Consider the following 23,555-nt stretch of genomic DNA (forward strand, 5'->3'; position numbering starts at 1 on the left):
GTGCCTGTTCACCTCCTGCAAGGCCCGTGCTGAGAGCAGGTGGCGGTGCCTGTAGCTCCTGTATCATCAAATCAAACCCTGCGCTTTGTATCTGAACCTCGCGGCGACCTGACTCGCTCCAAACCAGATACACGTTCCAGTAGATCGGTGCTATTCGAAATAACGGAGCCAAGGGGGTTTGTGAGCAATATGTGACCCCTCCATAACCCACAGATGCCCGGACGCGTTTCTGGTTGCGGTTCTCACGCCGTTCCCGCTGCGGCGTCCCCGGACGCGGGGCTGACGTTGCTGCGGCGCCGCGGTCGCTCGGCTCTGGCTCAGCTCTCACCTACCTCCCGCTCCCTTGGCAGGATCGCTCTCCCTCTGCTCCCTGCACAGGGTTTACTGGCTTTGAGGACGCTGTGGGAGGTGAACGGGCTCTGGGTGTGAGGGCGGTGGAAGCAGCTGCCTGTGGAAATATAGGAGCAGCTTAGGTGTCCTCAGGTGGTTTGTGTCAGACTTGAACTCATGGAGAGCAAGCATGTGCCTTTTTCTGATCAGGAACAGGAGCTGGAAGAACTTGCGTCCGCATCGGTTGTACCATCAGTGTTATTCTTGAGCTGCTTATAGAGCTCCAAGTCCTTGGTCAGAACGGAGTTGGTTTTGTGTTGAGTTACTTAAAGTGAGCCCCGAATTATTTGTGAATTCGAGCTACTCAGAGGGGAGAAGCTTTTAAAATAAGCGCTTTCTGGAGAGTAAATGTCATTAAATAAATATACTTCCTGGTAGACCTGCAGTTTTTCTCAACAAAATTGAACCGTGATATGTTTCTCTAAGGAGAATCATTAATTCTGCCTTTATCTGAATGTTGCCTGTCCAGTAACACCTTCACTCTGCACACCCCATTGCTCCCCCACATCGGTGGCTGTAGGGACACAGGGGATGTTGTTGGGGAGCAGCGCAGAGCTCTGGGTCAGTAGGAACGTGGAGGTTGAGGATTAAACATCGCACGTAATTCTTCAAGAAACAGTTTGCCAGCAGCTGAGAGCTGGGATGTCTGTGGGAAATATTGTGTGGTCTCTTGGGTTTGGGAAGAGTTTGTAAAGTGGTACAAGGGGAGGAAAGATCCCCCGTGACAGCGAGGTGGAGGCTGTGCTGCGCAAAAGGGGGCACCTGGGTCCTTAGACGTTAGTTTGGGCTTAAAGCTGCTGAAAAGGTGGATTCTCAGAGAGAAATGGAAGAGCTTTTCCAATAGGTTCTGTTTGATGCAGTTTTGAGATATTGACGAGTTTCCTACCCAAGAACTCGAGTACCAATGCTGGGGTTCCCTCGCTCGCCTTGGGTGAACGATTCTGCCTCGTTCTTCGCCCTATCTAGGAAACGTCTGATGAATTGCCTCACCTTACAAGAGCGCTCTGGGGTGTTCTGAGGGTGAAGCATGTTGTGGAAGTGCTAAATTCTTGATACAAACCTTCTTGCAAGTTTGCATCCTCAATGAACACGGTTCTGTTCGGGGTCAGTCTCTGCCGTGAGCCTGTGCCCCTGCGAGGCCGTTGCCATCGGTCCCGGGATGTTCACCTGTTGCTTTCTTTTAAGATAATCCATTTGTTGCAGAACAGAGGGCAAGTTTATTTAATTTAAAGGTTGAGTTTTTTTCCCATTACTGAGAATTTGAGAGCTCTTTCAAATGTATTTGCCAGTTGGAGAATGAATACCTACTGTAATACTACCTAGCAGTGCAGAAAAACATGACTACATGTTGAGTTCAGGGCTATGCTAGCCCATAAATCATAGGTCCGCAACCCATTTAAGTACAGGTGTTCAAAAATTAGCTATTGAAATAGTTTATTAATAAACTTTAACGATGCTTACACTTGCAAATCTCTTAAATGTATTCAAAACCAGTTTCTTTGGTAGAAACCCGTGTCTTGCCGGTTAGTGTTGACTCGGACGTCATAGCAAAGCAATACCCACTGGAGCAATGCGCAGTTTAAAGAACCTTTGGGAGTGTTTGAAGGTTGCGATGTGCCAGCAAAGGGGAAAATCGAGCAGAGCTCTTTACCTGGTGAGGAAAACTGAATGCCCAGAAACCTCAGTGAGAGGAAAACTGCTGGAGATCAGGTTTGACTGGTGAAGAACGGCTTCTCCTGGGTACTCGGGTTTGTGCGCCACTTTCCTCCTGCGGCTACACTTTTGACTTTTCTTTGGACTTGAATTCTATTCTTCATCGAAACGTTCTCATTTCTGCTTTTCTCAGTGTTGAATTTAGCCGAGAGACAACTTATTGTTACGTTTTCCTGTAGAAAAACCTGCTTCTAGAAAGCTGCGTTTTTGCGTCTGGTTTGCAGGCGGTTTTGCAAAGCCGGGCTCAGCACAGCAATAGGTTGGCAGAAGGAGGTTTTGGTCTGAAATGTTGATATTTTACAGACTCATTGTCCAGCCCCTCCTGCCATGGCCAGTTCATGGGCTGGGGGACACACGTGGGGCTCGCAGGGCACAGATCCCCTGTTACGGTCTTAATTCTTCCCCAGGTTGGTGAATAAATAGTGTCATTGCTTGTCACGGGGATAAACTGTGTGGTTTGCGTGGCTTGGAGGCGTCTGATCATAGATAACAACATTGTCTATCAGCAGGTATTACTTTAAAGCTTTCACGGTAATTGGTAGCGTTCAGTTATGAGCCAATGTGGGTATTAATGTATCTTCAGGAGCAGGTGGCTCAGGTGGCATCATGTGTGCCATAAACATTGCTGGCAAGCAAGCTGGATTGGTTTGGGAAACTGCTGGAAGCAATGTTGTGCTTATAAATCTTGCATAAATGTTTAAATTTTAAAAAAAGTGCTGTTTGGGTTTCCTTTTCAGAATAAAATGCTAATAAAGGGGTCCGGTGGATTGCCATTCCCTTCTGCGTGTGCGTCTCGGTTGTTCTCATACGCTGGTACCTGCTCCCCTCGTTTCGGTGTTACCGTTGTTTCAGCAGGAACTGGAATGTGTCCCACCACGAGGGTCCTGGGGGTTCTCAGAGCAAAAGGGAATTGTTTCAATAATAAAGTAGACTCGAGACGTTGCACAAACATATTGTAGACGGATGGCGAGTGAACTAGTAAAAGCCTTTATTTTTACTTAACCATCTTGACCATGTGTGCCTATTTGTATCGCGGATGTGGGCTGCAACCGTGTGGGGTGGGAGGGAGACCGCGTGTCGGTGTGTTTGGAGATGTACTCGCGAAGCAGAAGCCTCTTCTCCCTTTCCAGAGAAATTGTTCTTGCCAAAATTTTCTACCTGTTGCAAGAGTTGCTTTCTTTCCAGCACAGTAAAATGTCAACCTCTTTCACTGTTCCTTCCCTCTCGTAGGCATCTGTAACCTCTGTACGACTGTGTATAGTACACACAACAGTCACCAGATCTCTGCTGGCTTTAGATACCATCAAGTTGGGTGTATTGTAAACCAACCGTATTCATTTGAAAAATAAATTTTTTTTTTTGAAATGCAGATGTGATCGTTTTAATTTTTCTTTTTTATACTTTGCATTATTTTAATTTCGTCCCAAAGCCACGTGTGTCTGCAGGGCCGGAGCTGGAGGTGTTGATGAGAAAACCCCAGCACTCGGGTGTCGCTGGTTATTTTGTTGGGTTATTTAATAATAATAACAACGGGGTTTGGTGTTGCTTTGCGGTGCAGCGGTCACGAATAACCACAGTGAAAGACACCAGCTGTGTTGTGGGCTCTGCCCGCACCGGGGCTTCGAACCGGCGTGTCACAACGGCCCGCACCGGGGCCTCGAACCGCCGCCTGGCAACGGCCCCGCGTGTGCCTGGTAACGGCACTGGCGAGCGGCCCGGCGGCGGCGGGGCCAGGCTGAGGGACCGGGACCCGACCGGGGCCTGACGGTGAGGGGAGCGGGGCCTGGTGGGGGGCAGAGCGGGAGCAGGGCCGGCCCGAGGAGCGGGCCAGGCTGAGGACGGCCCTGGGGCCAAAGGCTGAGCCCCTTCCCCTCTGCTTTGCAGCCCCTTCCCCTCTGCTTTGCAGCCCCTTCCCCTCTGCTTTGCAGCCCCTTCCCCTCTGCTTTGCAGCCCCTTCCCCTCTGCTTTGCAGCCCCTTCCCCTCTGCTTTGCAGCCCCTTCCCCTCTGCTTTGCAGCCCCTTCCCCTCTGCTTTGCAGCCCCTTCCCCTCTGCTTTGCAGCCCCTTCCCCTCTGCTTTGCAGCCCCTTCCCTGTTCCTCTGCAGCCCCTTCCCTGTTCCTCTGCTTTGCAGCCCCTTCCCTGTTCCTCTGCTTTGCAGCCCCTTCCCTGTTCCTCTGCTTTGCAGCCCCTTCCCTGTTCCTCTGTGCCCTGCAGCCCCTTCCCTGTCCCCCTCTGCCCTGCAGCCCCTTGTCCCTTCTCTCCACGCTCCACCTGACCGGGTGTTTTGGGACCCGCAGTCTCCTCAGGAGCTGCTCTGATCCCGGTGAGCGGTCTCTGCGTTTGCTGCCGGTTTTGCTGGGTAACAAGGGAGGTGACTGAGAGCAGGACTGTTCCTGCAAAGCCTTTGAGTCCCCTGGGGCTGCGACCCTGGGCTGAGCTGTAACAAAAGCAGAATCGGTAATGTAATCAGCCGTTTTGCCCCAGCTCAATAAATGCTGTGTGGGAGGTGGTGCTGTGAGCGGATTCTGGTCTCTCTGCAAACAGCACCGTTCCCCAGGGACAGACCGATGCCAGGTCGGAGCTTGCTGCTGCTTTTCTCTCAAAGAGCTTTCCAGTTTGTGGACGCATCTCCTGTTTCTGGTGTATTTCCACGAATAAACACTAAAATCTGCTCCCTTGCAGTCACCCGTTTAGCGAGATGGCCACACTGAGCGTGAAGCCGGGACAGCGGTTCACCTTGCCGGACTGGCACACCAACGCTGACTTTATCTCCGCTGATGCTGAACGCCAGCGTTCGACTTCCCACCAGGTCCGGCAGGAAGGCCGAGCTCTCCGCAACGAAACCAACAACCAGGTGGGGCTCCTGGCAGTTTGGTGGCTCCCAGGACTGTCAAACAAGAGGGTTGAGGAGTATGGGAGGGCATCTAGGTCTGGGTGTCTGGATGAGGGAATAGGAGAAGGTTTTACCTCTACAGACCCTGCTAAATGTGTACATTTATTTCCTCTAAACCCATGTGTGTGCTGTCAGGTAATCCCTGCATCTCTTTCAACTTGTATTGTTTTCCATTTGTGCAGGTGGCTGTTAGAACAAATGGCAACGTGCTGTGCTCGGTCAATCCTGAAAGCAGGAAAAGGCTTCAGGTTCACAGCTGCAATGTGGAAAGAGAATAATGATGTTTCTCCTCTAATTCCAGGCAAAATGGGATGAGTACGACAACCGAACCCGCCTGGATGAACGTATCAGCAGCGTGAACAGATGGAAGGAGACTCTGGACAAATGCCTCACAGACATAGATGCGGAAATCGAGGCCTTAGCCAAAGTATGTTGGGAAGGCAGATGGCTGGAAATCAACTTACACTCTCAACATGGGATGTTAAATAATTGAGGCTTGTCTTGTGCAATGGACAAGCCCATCTGGAGTGTAAGGGGGGAACGAGTGGTGGAACGACTTCCTCGGAAAGCAGCTACTGTGTTCCTGGCTGAGCCAAGCCGTGGGATGGAGCTGTGCATTGCATGCTCGTGGTTGGGGTTTGGGTTGTGCTTGGTTGGGGTTTTTGAAAGCTTTGAATGACCATGAGAAATACGTTAATGCCATCATTCAAAAATATTTGATTTTAAGTAGAGAATAGTATCACAGTATGTTTGGGATTGGAAGGGACCTCAAAAGATCATCCAGTCCAATCCCCCAGCTGGAGCAGGAACGCCCGGGTGAGGTCGCACAGGAACATGTCCAGGTGGGTTTTGAGTGTCTCCAGGGAAGGAGACTCCACAACCCCCCTGGGCAGCCTGGTCCAGGGGGGTATCTCTCTGGTTCTTTTAGTTCTAAACCCAGAGGCTGCTGCTCTCTCACGATTTTCATTCCAGACTTGCTAAAAGGCTTCGGAACTGCCAGAACAGGCAGCGCGAGGCCCTCTTAGCAACGGCATCGGTGGGTTCCCCTTCCATCCCTGAAGGAGACCCCCACACCCCCCTGGCTTGCTCCTGCAGGTGAAGGAAGCAGCAGAACGCGCCCTCCAAGCCAAGAACTTGTCCTTGGACGTCGCCATTGAGTGCCTGACGCTCCGCGAGAGCCGCCGCGCCATCGACGTGGTGCGGGACCACGTGGAGGAGGAGCTGCACAAGGAGGTGAAGCTGATCGAGAAAGCCAAGAGAGAGCTGCAGGAGAGAGTGGACGAAGCCTTCGAACAGCTGTGGTGAGGCAGACAGCCGAGGGGGCGATGGAAGCTTTGGGAATCGGGAATCTGCCCTCTGCGCTGACCCCAGCCCCGCGTCCCGCAGCCTGTTGCAGGAGGCTCGCCAGCAGCTCAGCTTCGACCACCGCTGCAAGATGGAAGCGCTGGAAATAGATCGTGTGTGCTTATCCCTCAGTGTGGACTCTCCCAACATCTCCTACAAGGTCAACCCAACACGTGTCCCAGATGGGTAAGAAAACAGCCTGCCCTTGTGCAGCCAAACCCGTTGCTGGTGCTTGAAAGCACCCTGGGATGCTTTTTCCTTACGTGCTGTATCCTGGCTTGATGGGAGTTGGCTGCTAGGATTTGTGGTGGCTCTTGAATTGTAAAGCCACAGACTTTGGGAGGTATCTAAACAGCACAAAGACAGAGGAGCTGGCTGCCCAGCCTCTCTCGTGCTTGGCTGGAGGTGACTCTGTCAGTAGCACGGTATCAGCCTTTGGCACAGCTCGGGGGGAGCTGCTGCACATTTTCCCCTATTTGGCATTTCACAGCGTAGTTTGGATGCGTCCCTGGGCTGAGCAGGCGCTGGGCTCAGTGCAGGAGCCATGGGGTGGCAGCTCCAGCTGGTGCAGTGAGCTCAGGCAGGATGTGACCTCCAGAATTCCTGAAGCGCACAAAGCGGTGGCCTGCAGCAAGTGGTTTATTTTGAGCTGTCTTGCAAACACGCGACTTATTTTCATAACTGCTAATTTGTTCACAGAACAACTGGACTTGATGGGTGGGAACAGAACAGCCAAGGCAACAAGGAGAATGCTGAGGCAGAAATGAAAGCCTCGACTAAGCTCCGAGAAGAAACTGTGCTCACCATTGCGCAGGTAAATCCCTCCTTTGGCTGCAAATCGGTGGTGGGGAAGTTCTGATCCAGCATGGGAGAAGGGGCTGGCACGTGCTGTGGCTGGGGAAGGGAGTTTTGGAACAGCCAGAATTGACTCATGGGGCTCTCGAGAGCAGCTGCTGTTGTGTTTTGAAAGAGGGGCTGGATTGCGCTGCAGAGTTGCAGCAGTCTCAGCAACCTGGAAGGCATGAACCTGTCTGGTGTTCCCTGCCACGCATGTAGCGGCAGCCAGAACCCAGCTGGGTTTGCTCGTAGGCTTGTCCCAGCCTTGCAGGAGGTTGTCCCAGCCTTGCAGGAGGTTGTCCCAGCCTTGCAGGAGGTTGTCCCCTGCGATGGTCGCATTGGCAGCTGCTGGGAGGGAGACTCATTCCAGGTGTGTGTAACTTGACCCTGTTCCCTCCCCAGACAAACAACGCGCTGGAGGCTCAGCGTGTAGCGACAGAGTTTGCCTTCCGCAAGAGGATTAGAGACCTGGAAAGAGCCTATGATGAGCTGAAATGGCAGGAGCAGAATGTAAATGTCACTACTTTGGTTTCTGACCACAACCTTGGGCGGGAATTGAATCCAAAGGGCTGGTTCTTATGTGGAAGGCTGCTTGACCCGAGCGTGGTTTCCATGGCACATGTATGATCCCTGCGACATCCAACCTCCTTCTGGCATCGCAGTTGCTGTTGTGGCATTTCCCAGCAGCAGTGCCAGCTTTTGGCCTGTTTATTTCACCCCTGGTCTCAACCGCCGTGACCACAAAACATCAGCGGTCCGTCTGAAAAGCCCGATTCACGAGCAGAGGGGTTCAGTACTCAGAAACCCACCAGCCCTTGTTTAAAATCCACTCCCAGCCCAGCGAAAGCGCGGGACACGCGGGGCTGTGTTCCACCCGTGCCTCCGGCTGTCCCTCCTCACCCATCTTTGTCCTTAGACCTTGGAGGAGATTGCTGAGATGGAGGAGGACATCCGGCGCTTGGAGGAAGATCTTCGAAGGAAAATGCAGGATCTGAAGGTGGCGCACACCCGCCTGGAGACCCGCACGTATCGGCCCAACATGGAGCTCTGTCGCGATCAGGTACCGACCTCGCCTGGTGTTCCCTGCCAGGATGGAGCATCCAGTGGGTCTGAAAAACGGGGCTGCACTTCAGAGACCATTCCAGAGGGGCTGGGTGATGGATCCTACAGTCACATAGCAAAGCAAGGAAAGAAACGGCATAGCTGGGCTAGAAGGGGAAGGAGAAAACCGCAGCCTTTGTAAAGTAGCACCTGAGCCCTTTTAACCGCTGCGTCTCTTCCCTCCCCACCTCGCAGGTCCAGTACGGGCTGACAGACGAGGTCCATCAGCTGGAAGCAACGATCCGTGCGCTCAAAGAGAAGCTGGCAGAGGCACAGTAAGTCTCCGGTGCTCGATGTGCAGCTCTGGGCCTGGTGCACCTCCAGAAGCTGCATTTTGGAGCTCGCGTCCGCTCAGATCGGGAGTGGAGATGGTTTTTGGGCTCGGTGGGGAGCAGGGTGCGGGCAAGGGGTGAGATGAGAGCTCTGGGTGCCGGGAGGGCGAGCGGCGTTCCCTGCTGGACTCTGACCTCAACCCTGTGAAAAAAGGGTGAAAAGTAAAGGAAGAAGCAAAGAGCTGGCGTGGGCTGCCAGGGCAGACGTCGCTGCGCTCAGGAGCAGCGCCTGGGCGCGTTATTCGCAGCCCAAACAACCGAGAAACACCCCGTGCGTTTGTTCTTCGTACAAACGCTGCACATATATTTCTGCTGCCAGAAAGCGGGAAGTTGGGTGTTTCCTGTCCAATGTGGGAAGCGAATGCGGCGCTTGAACCCAACTCCTTGCTTCTCGTTGCCAGGGATGCCCTGAGCGCTCTTTACAGACAACTTCACCGCATCCAGACCGATATGGGCTACAAAGCCAACTCCCTGGTGCTGGACAACAAGTGCATGGACAGCCGGAGGAAACTCGTCGTCCCCGCTGAGAAATTTGTGCCGGAGGTCGACACTTTCAACCGGACCACGAACCGCCCGCTGTCCCCGCTGAAGAACGGGCAGCTGGAGTTGGCTTAGTGCACCGGGAGCGTTGTGCAACGAGTCACGCCGAGGGGAAAGCCACCAGTGACTCAGTTCCGCAGCGAGGAGCGCCGACATCTGTGTTGTGTTAGGATAATGTAATTCTCCTCCCTCCTCCTGGTTTGTTATATAACTGTCTGTCCCCCTGTATGATGTTTATTGCCTCTTGCACTCCAAGGAGCATTATAAACAATAAAAGAGTCTGTCCCCAAGAGCGGGTTGTCATCCGACGAGTGTTGGAAGCATTTTGTGGTGATTGAATCCATCTGGGGTCCTTTAGGGTTTTTAAATCCTTTAGAAGCGCAAGGCTGCGCTCCGAAAAGGGGCCGTGTAATGGTGGCAGCGGGCCAGATCTGCTCCGTGGGTGCACCGGCTCAAATCTGCTCGCTTTAATGATGAAAGCAAAGTTTGGGTTGGGATTTCCCCTCACTTGCTAGCCCCAAGGAGCTGACACAGCTACAAAAAGCGAGAGCTGGAGTCCATTCTGGCTCTTGTGGCCACAGGCTTGTTAAAATTCAATTGCAGCGTTTGCATTCTGCCGTGGATTTATTGTTTCTATTCCAGGCGCGCTCTGGATTATTGCACGTGCAATAGGACCCGAACGTGGCCAACCCTGCTTCCCCAAGGCGGGAAAATGATGCTCAGTAACCGCCCCAGTGGAAAGCAGCCTGGATTTGCCTCCTGGCTCTCCCATTACATTTTTATCGTGAGAAATGGAAGAGGAAAAAAACAGCCAAAAAGCAACTTTCCCTTCCTCTAAGTAGGAAAATAAAGCAACAGGCTCTGAGCAGCTTTTTGCTGCCCCCGCCGCTCTCCGCCAGGCCGCCAGGGGGCGCTGTCGCGGGCGGTGTCGGCGCTGCCGGACACAGCGCCCCCTGGCGGCCCGGCGGAGAGCGGCGGCGGCGGCCCGGGGACAAGATGGCGGCGGCCGCGGGTTCGGGTGCGGGGTCCGGTGCGGGGCGGGCAGCGGCGCGGGCTCGGCCGGGACCCGCCCGTTTCAGGGGCTGTCTGGCCGGAGCGTTGTTGGGTGACTGTCTGGGCGCCGTGTTCGAAGGCAGGAGCGTCGTGAAGCTGCCCGATCTGCTGAGCTTCTTGCGGGGCCTGGAGCCGGCGGCCGGGCCGGCTGAGGAGGGAGAGGCGGCCGGCAGCGCCCGCAGAGGTGGGGGAGCCCCGGGAACCCCGGGAGCGGGACGGGGGTCTGGCCCGCAGCACATCCCGTTCCCTCCACTCACCGCCTCCCAAACCCCTCCAGATTCGGCCCCAACGCCCCCCCCGTCCCTGCTCCCCCAGGCCTGGGTTTCCCCCGCCCTGCCCTCTCCCCGGCCGGGGCACCTCCCCGGGGACACCCGCGCTGCTCCCAGCCCCGCCGTGCAGTGTCCCCTTCGCTGCAGGTTTGTGACCCCAGCTCTGGCTCCCCAGGACTGTTCCTGTTTCCTTAAGCAGGTGTGGAAGGACGTAGATCACTATGCTCGAGCACAGGGGTGTCAGCGAGGAACAGACGTACCAAAAATAGATAAGGACTAGAGTAAAAGAAGCACAAGAATGGTTATTTAACTCATAGCAAGCAGTGATGCATTCGTATTGGGGTTCTGAGCTGTGCAGTGAGCCCTGTACACCCTCCCAATAGAATCTTAAAGACACTTGATTTTGTTGTGGTCTTGCCTAGAAATGCAACTGCTTTCTGTTCTCTGCTTGTTGGGATAGAGGCTCATCTCTTGCTTGTCCACATGTGCCTCTGGATATCAAACATTTTGGCTTGGCTTGTGTTCATCTTGAAATGTTTTCTGTCCCATTCTTGCTGTGGGTGCATCTCTTGCTCTGCGCCTTCTTACTCCAATGAGTGTGGCCAGCGATGAGCTCGAAGTGCTGGGGAACTTCTGGTTGTGTTGTAGCTCCAGACATACAGATCGTTAGGCCTCAGGGAGCAGAGAAGCACTGATAGTGGAGGAGGAGGGTTTGTCCCTGGATGTTCACGTTACATTTTGACCTTCTGTTGTAGAAACGCTGTCGTACACGGACGACACGGCCATGAGCAGGTCGGTGGTGCAGTCCCTGCTGGCCAAGCGGGAGTTCGATGAAGTTGATATGGCCAAGAGGTAAGGACGGCAACCAGGGCATTGATCGTTGCTAGTGAAGGCAAAACTGCATTAAGATTAAACATTCGTTGTTATGTTTTGTGAAAAGGAACAGGGGCTAAGGCAGAGTCATTATTTAATTATGGAGGAAAATAAACCATAACAGCACTGGCTAATCTTGTAGTTTGTTGTGTGCTTTGCACTGTCCAGGAACACGCAGCAGTGTTAGCTCTGGTGTGGGTGCAGGGTCTGCTCTAAAGTGAAGCAGGAGGGGACATGCTCTATTGCAGCTGTGTACATATATCCTCCTTTGAGGAAGACAGTGCTTAGACATTTCAGAAGCCTTTCATGTTTATTTGTTGCTATTTGTGTTTGTATCTCCCTTAATTTGGTTAGTGAACTTTAGTGAGGTCAGCTTCGGTTTGTTTATGATCCATTTCCCCTTGGAATCCACAGCCCTGGTAGCATTTGGTTCCACTTAAGGGAGAACGGTTTTTTGTTTAGAAAACTCTTCCATTGAACTTGAACAAAAGACTTTCTTTGTGGTTGTGACCCACAGAAATGTTTCCAGTTTGCTTCTATTTCAAGGCGAAGTTCAGAGGGAAGTGAGTGGGGTGAGGAAGGTGATGTTTATCCACCCTTTCCTCTCTCCACACCAATTTTTAGGAGTTGGATTCTTTCCCTACAGAACTGAATCACTAGAACTCTGCCTGTCACTGGGTTTACCCATGTGTTACTGACTCACTTTCTCCAGTTGCTTTATACAACCTCTACAAATGGTAGTAACAGACCAAATATCCCCCGGATTTGTTCTCACCCGTGTACCTGCTGCTCTTGCCCACACCAGGTTTGCTGAGGAATACAAGAAGGAGCCCAACAGGGGCTACGGGATGGCTGTCGTCAACGTCTTCAAGAAGCTCCTGAGCCCCAAGTGCAACGATGTGTTTGAACCAGCAAGGGCCCAGTTTAACGGGAAAGGCTCCTACGGTAACGGCGGTGCCATGAGGGTGGCAGGCGTCTCACTGGCCTATTCTGACGTGCAGGATGTTAAGAAGGTACCGTCCTTGGCTCCTCTGGGCACCGCGGCTCCAGTAGTCCCTGCTGTCGGGCCAGTCTCACCCCGAGCTCTCTGGCAGGTTTCCTAACGCTGTGTTTTCATTGCCAGTTTGCAAAGCTGAGCGCTGAGTTGACCCACGCCAACTCCCTGGGCTACAACGGGGCCGTTCTGCAGGCGCTGGCCGTGCACCTGGCCCTGCAGGGAGGGCTCAGCAAGGAAACCTTCCTGGAGCAGCTCATCGGCCACATGGAAGATGTAGAGGCAGATGATAAGTCTCTTACTGATGCCCGAGCGTAAGTAGGTGGGAGGAGCACTAATTCTGCCATGTACAATTTATTTGGGCTCTTTGCATTATCTCTTCTTCATTTTACTCTCATTTCTAGGCTGGGATTTGAGGATTTACCATTTTCAAGGCGTCTGAAGAAAATAAAGGAATTTCTGGAGCTCAGCAGTGTTCCCAAAGCAGATGTATTGTTTGAACTAGGTAAGTACCTTTCTTACTACCGGTATTAGGAAAGAACTGGATGCAGGACTAACTCAGCAAGCCCGGTTCACGTGTCCTCCCCCAGATTGCCACTTTGGCCACTGCTGCCTGTCAGGCACAGAATGTTCTGGAAAGGCTGTGCTCACCAGTCAGCAAGTCTCTGAGTATTGACACAGTGACTCGCTCTCTGTATGGATGGGGAAAATAATGTCTAAGAAAAATGATCGTGCATAACATTGTTTAATATATTCTGAGATCTGTTGTCTTAATGGCCACCAGATCTGCGTGTTGGTTGGGCACGGGTAGGTGGGCATTGCCAGACTGTACTGGTGTAGCTGGGAGTCTCCAGGGTGTGAGGAGTACAGGAGAGATGCAGATGTTTGCACCTTGTGGTTGAATCAGCGATACTGGTGTGGGAAGTAACAGGTCACAGGAGGCTGCAGTTAAGGGGAAAAAGGTGCTTCTGCGAGAGGGCAGAACTGAGCATCCTGCGGCGCTGAAGCTGATGATTCTGTTACAGGCAATGGCATTGCTGCTCTGCGCTCTGTCCCTACTGCCATCTACTCCTTCCTGCGCTGTATGGACGCTGACCCAGACATTCCTGAGCACTACAACAACCTGCAGAGGACCATCATCTACTGCATCTCTCTGGGTGGAGACACAGACACCATCGCTACCATGGCAGGAGCCATCGCAGGGGCTTATTACGGGGAGGAACAGGTACCTGCAAGTTGGGAGCAGAGCTGCGAAGCATTTCAAGAGACGCAGAAGCTGGCGAATAGCTTGTATGAACTCTACTGCCAGCGACTCTGAGCTCCGAGGGAGCGTTTGCTGAAGGTGAAGCGGGCGGTCACCTCTCACGGGAAATACTGGTGGATCGGCGCCCTCGGCGCTGCAAGTTGAGGCTGGGAGCACCAGGCAGTTTGGAGGACAGGGAACATCCCTTCAGTTCGGGTTCAGTGGCAAGTAACTCCATGTGGGACCGTGGACAGTGGGTGCGTCTCCTCTGAAGTGTGCAGGAGTGTCAAGTTTTTCATAAGATGCTGCTTCTTGCTTTGTCCACCGTTGTGCCCTTTGGTCGTTGTAGTTTCTCGGTGCGTGTCCAAATCCACTGACTTTTTTGCTGTTTTCCTCCACTCTCGTGTGCCCTGGCCTTTGTTTTGGTTGTCAGCGACCTGTCCTGCAGTGGTTTGAGAGGCTCCGCACCCATGTGAGGACACCAGGTCACCCTCTGCTGACGGGAGCCACTGGGGAAGCCCCTGGCACCATCCTGATCTGCTGCATTTTGTGTTCCCTTATGTACCTGTGTTCACCGTGCTGCAGCTACTCCTTTGGTCCTAATCTGAGCATCCTGCGAGTTTAATCCTGTCCTGTGTACATCCAGAGCACCGAGTGAGGTTGTTGTTTGAATCTGTGGGTGGATGTAGTGGTGAAACTGAGTGTTACACAAGGATTGAATACTCAGTGACAAAAATCACTGCAGCGGGATCAGGAGTTCTTTCTCATGGTTTTAAAACTCTGTACTTGGTAAGAATGATCTGAAAATAAAGGGAAAGGTGGGTTAATTGGGGAAGAATTTATCAGGGTTTAAAAGAATTTGTGCATTTGAAGCTGGTACTGGTGGACAGGAATATTCCAGCAAAGTCGTGTTGTTCCAGAAGCTCAATGGAGCTGGTCAAAAAGGGAGCAGTGGCTTGGGTATGGCGCGTCTAAAAAGGGTTAAAAGCTTTGTAATAATTGAAAACAGAAAGAGGCAAGCAGTCGTCATGTGGAATTGTTTATAAATTTGAATGTGACAATGTAGTTGTCTATAATCTCTCATATTTCCTGGGACACGGGGACGTGACCGTTCTGCTCAGAGCTCGCTCCCTGTTGGAAAGTCTGCCTGCCATGGCTTGGTCCAGTTTTTTCCTGGAGTGCCAGGCTTCTGTGTGATGCTTTAATGGGTTTTCCTTGTACAAATGGATTCTTGTCCTGAGAACATGTGGAATTTTGGTCTATCTTATATTTATCTATTATGCTGCGGATCCGAGATGTAAAATGTCGGGTTTTTCACATTATTCTGCCAGAGGTGTGAACAAGTTGACTGAATTATTTAAAAGATATTTTCCTTTTAAAGCAGCTTCATAATTTTAAAAAGTTTGGAAATCATGAAGAGCAGAAGAGCTCCTGTTTAAAAACAAATAGCTCATTTTAGGCCAGAATTTAAATGTGTACTGAAACGTTTAGCTCTGATGTCCTTGGAAAGAAATAAAATCACTTAGTTATCTTTGCTAATTAGCCGCTGCTCGTGTCTTTTCATTCAAGCTGTGTACTAAAGCTGTATGAAAACCTCTGGGCTATTTCTCCCCATGCTTCACTTCAAGACTGGACCTGAAACTAACAGCATCTCCAAATCTTTCTCTAGAAAGCAGAGGATGCTGGTTGGAGGTGTCTTGCGTGCAGCCAAGACTCATGCGTCGTTTGGGGTGAGTTTTAGCGCTGGAAATGTGCTGCGAATCTCCGGTGGCCGCTCTTGCCCGTGAGCAGCGCAGGGCGGCTGCAGTTTGGACGATAAAAGCTCAGGAGTGGTTCTCGTTACCGCAGGCGAGTTGGCAGCAGCGGTCGCGTGTGCGGCAGGAACGTCGCTGGTGTCATGAGGAGCAGCCGCAGAGGGAGCTCGGTTGTGCTGAGTGTGCCGGGTGCCCCACAAGCGCAGCGGGAGAATCGCGCGTTCTTCACCATCAGCTCTGCCTGTGTGGCAGCCGGGCTGCTCTGCAACACTCCCATCTCCTCTTCAGGTGAGAAAACTCATTTTCCCCTCTTAATTCATTTTACTCTCAGCCTCTGAAGGGGATGCGCTGGCAGGTGATTCGCCGTTGCCGTGTGCCGCGGAGCTGGTGGCTTTTGCCGCTCGGGATGGGAGGTTGGCTGCAGGCGAGGTTGTGTAACGTAGCAAAGAAGCTGCGATGGAAAAAATACAGAAGGGAAAGGGAATCCCCACCACTTGGACTTAAATTCCTCAAATTATTAATTGCCACTGTGGAAAGGTCTGGATCTTGTCTGTTTTTAGACACGAACTTCTGGAGACAGGGATCTTTTCTGTAATAATGAGAAGCACGCGATGCCTTCTTGCATAAGCATATTAATTAGCGAGCAAACCTGCTGGAAACAAGCTTGGGTGTGAGAAGGGAACAAATGGTTTTGCTGGCAAGGTGGAGCAAGCCCGTTAATAGCAGGACAAAGGCACAGCTGAGGCCACCTTTTGTACAATAAGTTTTATTGATGGTTTGTCAATACAATCAAGTACTGTATTTTAGTTCTGAAGAGAAGGCCAGTTTCTGATCACAAAGAGTGCATTTTAAACCAACTTTTACTATGACAGACAGTGCATGTAATAAGTATTTACAAAACTAAAAACCTCTATATACTAGGTTAGAAATGAAGATACTAGAGGCAAATTAAAAAAAATAGTAAGAATTTGTATATAAAAATGCACATTGTAATGCAGTTCTCATAATTAAAAATAGACATACTTCATCCAACCCAACCTTTTTTATTATTGTGATTGAAACCCAAATCCCATGCGCTCACACACACGACAGAAAATAATCCTTTCTGCTGGCGAATATCACGTACTCCAGAAATAAACCCAAATCTTCCTGACAGTGTCCGGTTTAGTGAACAGCCTCCCTCATCCTGTGCATCGTTTCTTCTAGCCTAACTATGTGCGTGTAATACCTTTGCCTTTCCATTGCTGTGTAAATGTAAAGGTTATATAGCTGCGGAAGGTTGATTATGGTTTATGCTCTGCACAAGAAGGGAAATTGCGAAACAGTATCTACAGCGCTGAACGAGTTAACCTCTCGGTGTGGTTACAGCGAGTATTTGTGTCGTTGCTTTTGGCCAGCTAGAACGAGTTGCGAATAAAACAGAACAAAAAAGAGATGGAACGTAGATTAGAACACAGTATAAATAAGTGGATTTGCTGAGGAACAGGATGAAGCTTCCACCCTGGCGCGAGGAGCTCCCGGCCCTGCTGCCGGTGCCTCGCGCGGCTCCAGCTCATCGCTGTGCTCCCCAGAAAGACGCGTCAGTAAAGGAGACACCGGCCCCTTCCTACCGCCCTACCTACCGCATCTGAGCTTCCATTCTTAATTTTAGGGACTTCTTTTGTACAGCTCCTGTTCCTGCCAGGGAGTAACCCAGTATGATCAAAGCCCAAATGGTCCCAACACCCCTCAGGAATTAAACACATCTGGGGGATCAGGCACTGGGGCAGCCTTTCACCTTGAGAAGGTTTCATCTTTACTTGAAATGTGCAGCTTCACGTGGAGTAAAATCCCCGCGATTGGGGACAGCCCAGCCCCAGCCACCTTTCAACTGTACGTTTCCTTTTTGTGTTTCTTTATTTCATGGATAGGGGTGTTTTTAAAAGGAAGCCCCGGATGGCAAGAGGCAGAAACACAGGACAAAACCAAACAAACCAGAAATAGGAAAAGTTGTTTCAACATCTTGTACAGTCCCTCTGGAGAACAACCCCCAGGCCCATTCTTGCTACGTTTCTTTGGCCATAGAACAGGCTTTAGGGAAATAGAAGGGTAGGTGCTCAGCTGGTGACCAAATTGTTGCTGTTTTCTCAGGGATGTGCCTTTGTGGAGGGACGTGCCGTGTAACACACATGGATTAACAGCAGCAGCGTGCTACTCGCCTGGGATGAGAAGAATCGCCTAACTGTAAGTGCAAGACTATTCTACCATGAGGAAATCTGCAAAGAGTTCGGTCGCTCCCTTTAGCAAAGGCCGGAGCGACCAAGGGGTCAGTGTTGGGCAGACCTTTCCCAGAACCTGGTCGCTCATGTTCAGATCAGTGACATTTCAAGCATTAGTGAGACAAAGTGGTAAAAACAGACAAATGTGATCTTTTTCCTTTCTTTTTCTTAACCTAAGTCACAGACTGGCACCTGAGATGGTGCACTTTTACAGGTACATATTGCACTAGACTCGTCAATAACATTGTTAAGTAGATAATAGCACCGTTGTAAAAGGACTGAATGGAATGTTAGAACAAACACTATTTTTTTTTCTTAATTAAAATGTCCCCAGAGAAAGGAGGGATACCAATGCAAAAGTTTACACATCCCAGAATAGTGAGACAGTAAAAGCAGGTTGTCCGTAAGTGGCACTTCCAAGAAAGCATAACTAAACCTGTCAAACCAGGCTAGAAGCACCGTAAGCTGGGCTTGCAGAGCCGTCCTCGTGCTGTCAGGGAATAAGATGCTCCCAAGGCCAAACGCATCTTTGGGCTGCAAAGAGGCAGGACACACCGAGCCCTTGGACTTGCCCTTAGACGAATTAACCCAAGAGAGGATCCTTGTTCATCACAGGGGTCCCAGCGTCCCTCAGCAGCTTTGGAACAGCTCGTCTGTCATCCTCCCAGAGACCAAGGCCTGGATGGTTTTTATTCCTAAAGATGCTGGGGGGGAGGGTTAAAAATAATATTTACTTCTTATAAGAAGGTGCTTAAGCAAAGTGTCCCACTTTTTATGATTATAAATCCAACCACACTGAGTCCGCAGTGAATCGGTGAGACTGCCCTCAAAGCACAGTCTGAACAAATCGGCATCCGTGAGACTGAAACTTGGGCACCTGATGGTTTTTGGGAAGGAAATTTCTCCATCCGTCGCGGATCTCTGCTTTGTGTTGAGTGCCTGGGACCCCCGTGCTGGTTAGCAAACACACCATCCGTGGCAACAGCTACATTTATTTAACTTCTACTCAAAATGGGAAACAAGGGCACTTGATTACAGACCAGGAGGGTCTGGTGTTCCCGACGACCCTCTCTGGACCACAGAGCAGTTGACTGCAGAGCCAGATCCTTGCCATCCCAAGCGCGTTCCTGTGTTTGATGTACAGTCACTAGGGTAAGATTTATTCCAAATACTCTTTGCTGAGGAAGTCACTCCCCTCCCTCCCCCAAAAAAGAAAGCAAGCTAGATAGATGTCTCCTTTCCGATTACCCTCTTGACTCATGGATCAAACAGCGTGAAGCAAGGTCCCACGACAGCGGCTTGCGCGTTCTTCCCAGTGATTTTTCTTTTTTGTATTAATTTTTAAAAACTTCGTTATCAAAAAAAAAAAAAAAAAAAGATAGTTTATGGCTAAAGTGGGTGAAACGGAAACGTGCCGAACAGCCGTTATGTGGGGCAAAGCAGGAACCCGGAGAAGGAGGAGTGGATGTATTCCGTGGAGTACAGCCCGTTGGCCTGGTCCGAGGGCATCTGTACCCAGACTTGGTCGTTCTCCTTGAGTTCGAGCACGGCGCTGCCCGAGGCCTGGTCCAGGTAGCCCTTTTTGTACTCGTCGTAGGTGTAGGTGGCGGGGACGTTGTTCTTATAAAGAGCCACCCAGACGTTAGTCCCTTTGACATGCACGTGGTAGGCAAAGTAGTAGATGCCGGATACGGGGCAGGTGAATATCCCGGTGACCGGGTTGTAGCCATTGTGCCCGTTATACAAAGTCCGGTCGAACTTGACCGGCATGCCCGACGCCGGGAAGGGGGAGGTGAGGATGGCGGTGAATGCCGGTGCGATGCGGGCGGCGAGCTCTCCGCGGCCGTACTGCGGCTTGCCCGGCTTGCCGTTGCCCAGCACGGCGCCCTCCACGCCGCCATCCGGCAGGTGCAGCCCCGCGATGCCCGTCTCGTCCAGCACCCCGGGCGCTCCCGGCGGCCCGGGCGGCCCCGGTGGGCCTGGCGGCCCGTTCAGCCCGGGCGTTCCTGGCATTCCCGGGGGGCCGATGGGTCCGGCCATGCCGGGCTCGCCCGTCTTCCCCTCGCCAGGAACCCCTGGGAGCCCGGGCTCCCCCTTCAGCCCCGGTATCCCCTGAGGCCCCATGGGACCAGCGGGTCCTTGCAAGCCCGGGATGCCGGAGGGGCCGCGCAGCCCCGGCTGCCCCGGGATCCCACCGTCCCCTTTGGGCCCGGGACCGCCCGTTAATCCGGGCACCCCTGGGAGGCCGATGAACCCCGGTTCTCCTTTGGGGCCGGCTGGGCCGGGGGGTCCCTGTGAGCCAGGCAGGCCCCTCTCTCCCGGCACCCCTGGCTTCCCCGCGAAGCCGTTCAGGCCCTGGTCCCCGCGCATCCCCGGCATCCCGGGGGGCCCGCTCGGCCCCACGTCCCCTTTGGGGCCGGGCAGCCCATGCTTGCCCGGCAGGCCCATGGACCCCGGCAGCCCCGGCGGCCCGATGATGCCGGCAGGGCCAGGCTCACCCGGCTCCCCATCGACGCCGGGTTCGCCCTTATCGCCGATGGCTCCCGGCACCCCAGGCTGCCCGCGGTCTCCTTTTAGGCCGGGCAAGCCCGGCTTCCCGTAGCCCGTTGGGCCCGGCAAACCAGGGAGGCCGCGGATCCCCGGCTCTCCCTTCGGTCCCGTGGGGCCCTGTATCCCCGGCACCCCCGCGACGCCCGGGACACCGATCCCGTCGATGCCGGGGGGGCCCCTGGGCCCCGCGGGGCCGGGCTCCCCGCTGACGCCAGGCCCGCCCGGGGGGCCCATGTCGCCCTTCTCCCCCGGAGCGCCCGGCAGCCCGTCAAGGCCGGGTTTGCCAACGCCGGCGGGCCCTGGGGGCCCTGCAGGGCCGGGGGGGCCCCCGTTCCCCCGGGGCCCCGGTAACCCCGGCTTCCCCACGCCGTTCTCGCCCTTCATCCCTCGCTCTCCGCGGGGACCCGGCTCTCCTTTGGGGCCGGGCTCACCCCGGAACCCGGGCAGGCCGGGGCCGCCCTGGGGACCCGGCTTCCCGTTGACCGAGATGCCAGCGGGCCCTGGCAGCCCCGGGGGGCCGGGCAGTCCCCGTGGCCCTTGCTCTCCCCGCATGCCGGGCTCGCCCTTGGCTCCTGGCATCCCTTTCATACCCGCCTTTCCGGGGAGCCCGGGGATGCCGGGTTTCCCGATGCCGGAGAAGCCGGGGGGCCCGGCTGGCCCAGGCTGGCCGTGCATTCCTGGCTTCCCCGTGCCCGGCTTTCCTGGGTAGCCGGGGGGGCCGGGGGGTCCACGCGGGCCGGGCTTCCCTGGCGGTCCTGGCTCCCCTTTGAGGTCCATGGGCAGCAGCGGCGGCATGTCTGCGGAGAGAGGAGACACGAGCGTTACTGGGGCTGCGGGGGATGGAGGACGTGCCTGGGGCGTGATGTCCTCAGGGTGTCAGAGCCCGGGGCTGCCGTGCTGCCTGGGTCTGTATTTGCAAGCCTGTCCTTCTCTAGAAATGGTTTTATTTAAACATGGCCACAGCAGCTTCCCGGGCCACCACGTCAGCAGGACTGTCTTGAGGCGAGACCTTGGCCGGAGCCCAGGGTGCTAATCCAAGCCTTACTCCATCCATCCCTCCACAGAGGGTGGCAACAAGAGCAGCGATTGCCCTCGGCTCTGCCGCTGTTGTTTCGTGATGACCTACTGTGGTTTTGTTAGGAGCTGGATTCAAACCTCCTGCTGCCTCACTTCCCAGCGGCCTCGAAAGCACCGTGGGATTCGGTCGCTCCTGCCTGGGCTCAGCCCAGAGGATGGCGACAGAGTGAGCCAAGACCGAGGATAATCCCTGCACCCCATCCCTCGAGTCCAGGGCCTCGGGAGACCTTTAATCCTTTGGGATTAAAAAGAAAACTCTTGGACATGTACTTGAGAGAGCGACGAGGTGATTCGTGTATGGGTTAAGACATGCCCGCGGTGCTTGCTGGCTCAGCTCTCGTGTCTAGCAAGGCAGAGAAAAACTCACAGAAGAAAAAAACCGCTGAGGATGGAGGAAAAGCCAATAGCTGCGAGGAAAATGAAACCTCGGTTACATCCAAATGAGTCAGCCCAGCTGGGAATAGGCCGTAACCACTTGACATTTAAAGAATTTATTAGAGGTCTTTTGCAAACGGATGTAAGAGAAAAACTAATGGCTTGAGAGATTCCAAAGCCGAGGAGAGCCAGACTACATGCCCACTGCTGCTCGGTGCTCAAAGCGCAGACATGAGCATAAATAGCATAAATTCGCCCGTTGCTTCCCACGTGACGCCCGGAGCGGGCGAGAAAGAACAAATCTGACAAACTCTTCTTTTGGGAAGCTTGAAATGAAGGAAACACTTGGCAGTCACGTGTGGACACGACTATGGCGAGAAATGTGAAGGGCAGAGGAAGGGGCCTTGACACCTTGGGCAAATTTTAACTGAATCTGCCCATGGTTGGGAGCAGATCCGTACGGGTGAGTTCCTGGGATGGGAAGGGATCCCGAGGGCTGCCAGCCCCTCATCCCAGGCACTGGGCGAGCAGGACGCCCGCAGTGCCAGGAGCTGCCAACACGGCGATTTTCTCAGTCAACGGGAAAAGATTAGGGGAGATTTGAGACACGTGAAAAGAATAACAGCAGCAGCAGGCACCATTCCCGGCGCATCAGCGGCGGCTTTACCTTCCCTAAGCACAGCAATTAGCTCTGGCCACTTCCAAGCCTGGTGCCTGCTTGTTTTTCTTTTGGTAATGGAAACATTTTCGGAGCTTATCTGTATATCAAAGCCTGGCCCACATCCTAGGCTGTAACAGAGGTCACTTGGCTGTCTCGGTTAAGGAAATACTTGTCTGTCATGACATTGCCACTGGATTTTTGCAAATCTCCTGCTCCTCACCCCAGAAAATGGTGTAGGAAAGAAGGCGAGGGAGATGTGAAGCGTTGCACTAAACCAGATTTCTGGGGTTTGAATTCTGGAAAAATTTTTCTCCGGAAAATTATTTCAATGTGTTTTCTCCCCATCCCTTTTTTCTTTTTATTTCGTCTTGCAACGGTTTGAAATGAATTAGTTTTCTAGGTCATTTTGCATGGAATCAGAACAAGGATCTACAGCTGAGCCCACGAAGGAAGGAAAAAGCGCACACACGCTCTCACACAAGGCAGTGAAGGGGAACGCCAGGCGGGAGCTGCCAGCTTGCAGGCAGCCAAAAAAGCAGACGGGAAAACCAAACCGGGGACGTTAGCGGAGAGAAACTGGGACGTTGCAGCCCCAGCGGTCTCCGATTTCAAAAGGCCGTGCGTTACCACAGACGCATGTCTCGGAGCTCTGCGTTTCACAGCAGCAGCGTGGGGTTGTGTGTTCCCCTCGAAGCACGAACAAAGCTGCCGGGAATGCCAAGGCCACGAGCCCGCTGGGCAGGGGAAGGGGATGGGGCAGGCGCACCCCATGGAGCTCCGCACCGCCCCGGGGGCGCTGACACGGCCAGGCGGATCCCACAGCCCCTCAGGAGCCGTGTTGTCCATCTCGGGACCCCATCGCATCTGGGAGAGGGACGTGGCCCGCAGAGAAATGCTCCAACAAGGTGGGAAGTGGTTCACAAGCAGTCAGCGGCGCGTCTGGCCAGCGCGGCCGGATGACGCTGCGGGAAGGAGAGGTTGGCGGCTCCTGGCAAAGCCCGGCCCAGCTCATTCCAGCGCCGCTGCCAAGCGCCGTCTCGTGAGAGCGAGGTTCACATGCTCACGGGGACGCTGCATGGGACCAGCGTTACTGCATCTCGTCTTCCCCAGCAGCGCAGGACTCCACGACATGATGCTGCACCGTTTTAACCAAGCCAAAATCAACCCCAGCCGTGCAAATATCTGCTTGAATGCTTTTAGCATTTGGGATCGCCTGCCCTCACCTGCCTTCGTGCTCCTGAGGAGGCTGGTTTGGGGCCAAAAAAGGTGTCTGACGTCCTGAGGAACGCAGCCCTGTC

The 23,555-nt window shown here is 53.4% G+C and overlaps 3 protein-coding genes across 5 annotated transcripts; 2 read left to right on the plus strand and 1 right to left on the minus strand.

Annotated features, from left to right (window-relative positions):
- Positions 1-4,801: 4,801 nt before the first annotated feature.
- TEKT2 (tektin 2) lies at positions 4,802-9,281 on the plus strand (the record flags this gene model as incomplete). Its single annotated transcript, XM_080357546.1, has 9 exons — positions 4,802-4,957; positions 5,298-5,423; positions 6,092-6,297; positions 6,383-6,526; positions 7,040-7,154; positions 7,580-7,687; positions 8,094-8,237; positions 8,474-8,553; positions 9,012-9,281. 9 exons carry the CDS (start codon positions 4,802-4,804, stop codon positions 9,223-9,225), a joined length of 1,293 nt encoding a protein of 430 aa, XP_080213672.1. The 3' UTR covers positions 9,226-9,281.
- Positions 9,282-10,143: 862 nt separating this feature from the next.
- On the plus strand, positions 10,144-22,957 carry ADPRS (ADP-ribosylserine hydrolase). Of its 3 annotated transcripts, none has more exons than XR_013923139.1 (10): positions 10,144-10,387; positions 11,228-11,324; positions 12,151-12,358; positions 12,469-12,653; positions 12,744-12,844; positions 13,365-13,564; positions 15,252-15,312; positions 15,431-15,624; positions 17,467-17,559; positions 22,650-22,957. XR_013923139.1 is itself a non-coding variant. In XM_080357646.1 (6 exons), the coding sequence occupies exons 1-6, from the start codon at positions 10,147-10,149 to the stop codon at positions 13,655-13,657; spliced, it is 1,125 nt and encodes a 374-aa protein (XP_080213772.1). In that variant the 5' UTR covers positions 10,144-10,146; the 3' UTR covers positions 13,658-15,114. The 3 variants fall into 3 exon arrangements, 1 of the variants encoding a protein (XP_080213772.1); XR_013923140.1 differs by having other exon boundaries at positions 22,658-22,957; XM_080357646.1 differs by lacking the exons at positions 15,252-15,312; positions 15,431-15,624; positions 17,467-17,559; positions 22,650-22,957 and having other exon boundaries at positions 13,365-15,114.
- Positions 18,644-20,941, minus strand: COL8A2 (collagen type VIII alpha 2 chain). The gene has a single exon (XM_080357645.1). The coding sequence runs from the start codon at positions 20,937-20,939 to the stop codon at positions 19,020-19,022; it is 1,920 nt and encodes a 639-aa protein (XP_080213771.1). The 5' UTR covers positions 20,940-20,941; the 3' UTR covers positions 18,644-19,019.
- Positions 22,958-23,555: the final 598 nt, after the last annotated feature.

This window comes from Nesoenas mayeri (assembly GCF_963082525.1).
Source record: "Nesoenas mayeri genome assembly, chromosome: 21".
Classification (NCBI taxonomy): domain Eukaryota; kingdom Metazoa; phylum Chordata; class Aves; order Columbiformes; family Columbidae; genus Nesoenas; species Nesoenas mayeri.

Bases quoted from the DNA above. Each gene is read 5' to 3' on its own strand.
- ADPRS (XM_080357646.1), top strand. From the start codon at position 10,147: ATGGCGGCGGCCGCGGGTTCGGGTGCGGGGTCCGGTGCGGGGCGGGCA. The intron at 10,388-11,227 runs GTGGGGGAGCCC...CTTCTGTTGTAG, and splicing joins GGCCGGCAGCGCCCGCAGAG to AAACGCTGTCGTACACGGAC. The intron at 12,654-12,743 runs GTAAGTAGGTGG...TCTCATTTCTAG, and splicing joins TCTCTTACTGATGCCCGAGC to GCTGGGATTTGAGGATTTAC.
- COL8A2 (XM_080357645.1), bottom strand. From the start codon at position 20,939: ATGCCGCCGCTGCTGCCCATGGACCTCAAAGGGGAGCCAGGACCGCCA.